The sequence below is a fragment of the Nannobrachium achirus genome, assembly GCF_963921795.1.
Source record: "Nannobrachium achirus genome assembly, chromosome: 11".
Taxonomy (NCBI): Eukaryota; Metazoa; Chordata; class Actinopteri; order Myctophiformes; family Myctophidae; genus Nannobrachium; species Nannobrachium achirus.
In genome coordinates this window covers 3,424,061-3,430,060 of record NC_137820.1, presented here as the reverse complement: position 1 = coordinate 3,430,060, position 6,000 = coordinate 3,424,061, and the positions used below count along the sequence as shown (strand labels likewise).

Below are 6,000 nucleotides of genomic sequence, written 5' to 3'. Positions count from 1 at the left end.
TGTGTGTGTGTGTGTGTGTGTGTGTGTGTGTGTGTGTGTGTGTGTGTGTGTGTGTGTGTGTGTGTGTGTGTGTGTGTGTGCGTGTAATGTCAGATCCTGTTTGATCAAAGGGAACACACCCAGGTGGGCCACACACCCAGGTGGGCGTGGCCAGCTGTCAGTCACCTGACTGGGGTGGGCGGGGTCAAAGGGGGAAGTGTCAAAGTCCAACACACACACACACACACACACACACACACACACACACACACACACACACACACACACACACACACACACACACACACACACACACACACACACACACACACACACACACACACACACAGACAGACAGACAGACGAAGAGAACAGGTGGCAACTGGTCTGGTTCCTATTCCCTTTCAACGTCGCACATCCGGTTTGGAGCGGATACGGACACTAGTAACTAACTCCTCTTGTGTGTGCGGGGAAAACGCAACCGGATATGGCACCGGATGTCACCGTGGAGGGAGTGAATAGACACCAGAGGACTTTTCTCAAACGCAGAGCAGGTGAATGCGGAAGCGCGTGTTCCGATAATAACAACAGCCGATCTACAAGCTCACAACGCGTCGCGGGCGCGACGCGTTGTGAGCTTGTAGATCGGCTGTTGTGGTAAACCGCGCGACACCGGCGCGCAACTAAAGCCTTTTTCTTTTTTCCTCGTATACCTAGATGACGAGCAAAGCTGCCAGAAACCCCAGGATATTATTTATTATGATAATTATGATAATTATGAATGTAACACAGTTCCATTGAAGAGAAGGACAGTCTGAACACATAATGGCTGTGGTGGAGCTTTACACCCAGGTAAAGGTTTTTATTTTATATTGTTTGTTTTATTATGTCTTATCACATGACAAACAGAGCACATATTACTTGAGTGTGACATATGGAAACTCCACATTTGAAAATAGCAGATCAGCAAGCTCACAATGTGTCGCATCGTGACGCGTTGTGAGCTTGTAGATCTGCTGTTTTCAAACATGTTGTACTTTTACTTAACTTATACAGAGCATAGGCTATTACTTGTGTGTGACATATGGAAACTCCACAACATCAAGTTTATATAAACTACTCTTTAACTATTTAACTTTTAACTACTAAACATGTCATGACAAACAGAACATACTTGCATGTGACATATGGAAATGATCAGTGGTGCAAAGTAACCAATATACATTTACTCAAGTACTGTACTTAAGTAAAATCTTTAGGTATTTGTACTTAACTTGAGTATTTCCAATACTTTTACTTTTTACTCCACTACATGCCGGATCCAAATATTGTACTTTTACTCCACTACATTTATTTGAAAACTTTAGTTATTTTACAGATATCAATTATAATATTATTATAAAACATATACATGAACCACTTTAGCCTTTTAGCCTTTGGCTATTTGAAAACCGACGATCTACAAGCTCACAATGCGTTGCATACTTTAGTACTTTTTTACTTTTGGTGCTATAAGTACTTTTTAATGCCAAAACTTTCATACTTTTACTCAAGTAAATGTTGAATGTAACATAGTATTTCTATATTGCAGTATTGATACTTTTACTCCAGTATAACATAGGAGTACCTTTTCCAACATTGCTTATCACATGACAAACAGAACATGTGGATGTGACATAATATGGAAACTCCACAACATGATTTAGACTCTAGGCCTAGAATTATTAAATGCTTTAACTATTGAAAAAATAGCAGATATAGATCTGCTATTTTTGAAAAAGTTCTGTAAATGTGTGCAAATCTTTGAACATACAGTATGTATTTTTAAAGCGAACGTTTTTAACTCAAATTTTGCGTCTGGGTGGTCCCTGGAACTAGATATTTTGAGATGGGGGTCCGTGGCCAAATAAATATCATTTTGGGGGTCCCTTCACATGAAAAGGTTTGAGAACCACTGACAAAGTAGTCTCTCAAGAACAGAGTGAAAAGGACCTTTTCTTTGACGATGGCTGGCCAGATTGCTGACATAGAAACATAGAAGGATTCAAAAGACACTTATAGAATCGGGTCAAAATTCTAATTTTCACGATTTTTCTAAAATAGCAGATCTACAAGCTCGCAGCGTGGCACTCGGTGCCGCGCTGTGAGCTTGTAGATCTGCTATTTTTCAATATTTAAAGCATAAAATAATTATACACAATAATGTGTACCCGTTCTAAATGGGTTAACTCAGTGCTTTATCTTTTCAAATGGGGGTCAAGTGTCAATTTGGGGGTCCTTGACATGTACATAGGTATATTAATGACATAGTTCAATAATGAAAATGGGTGGTCTTCCCCTTTAATAGACCCTTATCAGTCCATTTGGTTCCATTTGGGGTCCTTGAAAATAAATCATTTGAGAACCACTGACCACTGTGGGGAAAAAAACGCGTCTGTGTGCAAAGCCCTTTAATCAGTGTCATACGTATTCTGAAGAAAACCTAGAGGTGGGTCTTATGATCAAAATAACATTATACTGGTGTTTAATATTATCGTCCTCTCATTGGTACAGTATGTCCAATTGTCCATGCAAAAAGAACATTGATTAAATTGGCAAAAATGTCCACCACAAGCCATGGAGATGATCACTGATACTAATTAATTGATGCAAGACAGTCTGTCACCTTTGAAATAGATCAGGGGTGGGCAACTTTAATGATGGAGAGGGTCATTATGTTCACACTCACTCCAGAGGGCCACAATGCATATGCAGTCAAACAATAGCAAAAATAGCCGATCTACAAGCTCAAAACGCGTCGCAATTTGACGTGTTTTGAGCTTGTAGATCTGCTATTTTTGCTATTTTTGATTTGGAATCCTGAATTATTTTTAGCTATTTTTTTATTGGAATCCTGAAAAGTTACATTTTTATTTAATTTCAAATGCATTTATATGTTATAAGAATATATATGATATTCTTATGTTAATTATATGAACTTAAATACAAATATATTGGACTATACTAGTCATTAAGCTACTAACTATAAGATAGCTACTAAAATAGACTCAAGTAATTAAAGCAGGTCATGTTTGCACATTTGGAATTATAACAGCTGAAATCAGATATTAACCTGCGGGCCGCATTAAGTGAAGGTGAGGGCTGCATGTGGCCCCCGGGCCGCCAGTTGCCCATGGATGGATGGATGGATGGATGGATGGATGGATGGATGCTGGATGGATGGATGGATGGATGACCATGTTCTCAGAGTGTGGATTCCAGATGTGTATAATAACCATATCGTCACTGTCGGGCAGAAACCTCGTATCTCCAAGTTTCAAATTTGTATGTTTTTTCGTAAAGTAAAGCCCTGCTTCATCATTCAAGGCTGTCGCACAAAAGTAGTGAAAACAGCCGATCTACAAGCACACAATGCCTCACGGTGCGAGGCGTTGTGTGCTTGTAGATCGGCGGTTTTCACTAGTTTAGTTCATTTTTTAAATGCTAAATACAAAGTGAACGGTTTTGGACATACAAGGTTTCCACCCGACAACGACGATATGTTCTCCATACACCAACACGGATCTAGAAAGGAACGACCATAAACGTCACATCCGCTTTGAGCGTGGGGGAAAACAAACCGCCTTTCCCCATTCTCTAAATGCACACCGCTAGAGTCCGCTAACGCGCTTTTGAACTCCCCCTGTGGGAGCTCTTCCGGTTCATGGTGCTGCTGTGTTGACAACACAACACACTCTGGGTTGACGCGTGGGTTGACGTCTTGAACAGCAGGCATTTTCTCCGTTAAAAAAAATAATCTTTTCACCTTTTATCACTTTAAAAGACGTTTTATGTCTATGTTTCATCTTTTTACCATTCCTTTTTTTTTGTTAGTGTTGTCATAACGTAAAAGTGAAACTTCAGCATCATATATGGCTCAGTCTTCACAGCAGAGCAGACAGACAGACAGAGAGAGGTAAGGTAATCCTATTATTATCATAAAATGCAGCAATCTATCTAATAAAACGTTTAAGTGTGCTTATCAGTAGGGTTTTGAGTCTTTATTTGATGTAAAGAAAGTTTAATACTAAAGCTAGCCTCATTAGCATCTTAGCACTACAGTACATTATCATGTGGGACATTAAATAACACATCTAGGTCAATTAATACCAACGTGGCTTCTGCTAGACTTTTGGTTCTCTAAGTGGGGTCTGGGGACCCCCAGGGGTTCCAGGGGGTCCCCAGCTAAATGATAGTTAGGAACCAAATGGACCCTAATGGGTATGTAACTCAAAGAGTGTGCATACCATTTAGTTCCTTTTGAGTTATGTTATAAATTATATACATTGGGGGTCACAGAGATAGAATGCTATAAATGGGGGGGTCCATAGCATATTGCATGTCAAACCGGGGGTCCTTGAAATTAAAATGGTGGGAATCACTGCTAGAGTTGTAAAAATCTTCTCTTATGGGGGTCCCAGGCATATCTTTTCAAATCGGGGTCCACGGGATAATAAGTGTCAATTTGGGGGTCCTTGCCATGAACAGGTTTGAGAACCACTGTGTTAGAACCTTGTTTGATATTTTAGAAAGTAAGGAACTTTTTCTGTTGATGTGTTAAGCTGTTTGTTGGCTTAGCCTCTTCTCATTTGTTTATGCACATACTGTGTATATTAAATATCAGATCATGATATCAATGTGTGTGTGTGTGTGTGTGTGTGTGTGTGTGTGTGTGTGTGTGTGTGTGTGTGTGTAATATTATATATATATATATATATATATATATATATATATATATATATATATATATATATATATAGACATATAGACTTGTTTGTTATACTAAAATATTAACAACCTCCTCTGTGTTTCTGTGTGTATATAGTAATATTATTGTATGTCTACACAGGACCACATAGCAGTTGGAGTGAATTTCAGGAGAAATTCAGCTTATCGTTTTAGACCCAGTGTATGACTGTTCTCCTGTTGTTTGCATTTCTATATTCAATCAATCATCAGATGAGCGGGTGCAGGTGCAATGGAAGTGCCTGACCATGACTACTCCACGATCCCTGAACCTGCTGCAGTTGACCTGGCCTTGAGTGACAAGGAGGAATTGCAAGATGAAAACCGTCAACTTAGGAAGCAACTGGAGGACCTGACAGTTAAATCTCGGTTTGGGCTGCATAGATTTGAAGGCTCTGACTCACAGATTAAAGTCTTCACAAGGTATAAAATTGTGTTTCCACGATAAGGTATGACAATATGGGAGGGAAGGAAAATTCTCAGAATAGCTGAGAATATAATTATCATAAATGTACTTAGTTACTTTACACTACTGCTCTCATAAAATACTGACCTGGACTGGTCCATTTGGACCACCTTCAACGGACTCAGCCACAGCACTAGTAGGCTACCATACATTTAGGGCTAGCAGATCTGTCTCTGACTCTGGTAATATTTGTATGTCCATGACAAAAATGTAGCTGGCATGGCGATGAACCCTGTTGTTTTCTGTGTGCGACAGAGAGACTATACAACGTGTTTCAACAGTCTTTTCTTTTCTCACGTTAGGCTGCATCACAGGAGTGGTCTTCAAGGGGTCGTCGTCTTCTTATCCTGTTTCATCATTATACTGTATTATACATAACAAATGCATGTGATTGAAAATCTGTGTGATGACTGTGATCCTTGTCATAATAGATAATAAAATAGATTCAAGACATTGGATTTTCCTTTTTTTTTTTTACTAAGAAATATAATGTACACAGTTTTAGTATAGAGTGGTGTGTGAATCTGCGATTTGCAACACAGTAAACCCAGTAAAAACAAATTGTTGATTGTGGCCTATAGTACAGTGATGTTAATAGGTTTTTAATGTAATGAGTCCCGGGACCCAAGGAGGGTCTTTCGGATGAGTCCCAGGGATATTTTATGGGTCCCACAAAAATTCAACGCGTCATGTCATTTTTGACAAAGTGCAGCATTTAACTTGAATTGGTTATTATATGGTTATTTACATTGTTTATCTTACAAAATACA

The 6,000-nt window shown here is 39.1% G+C and overlaps 1 protein-coding gene across 1 annotated transcript in view; it reads left to right on the top strand.

The window, feature by feature from the left end:
* Window positions 1-766: 766 nt before the first annotated feature.
* myo5c (myosin VC) overlaps window positions 767-6,000 on the top strand; it is an 82,696-nt gene continuing 77,462 nt past the window's right edge. Inside the window, exon 1 of the mRNA XM_080736245.1 lies at window positions 767-831. Within this exon, the coding sequence (XP_080592371.1) occupies window positions 805-831 (27 nt within the window). The 5' untranslated portion in view covers window positions 767-804. The remainder of the gene's footprint in view (window positions 832-6,000) is intronic.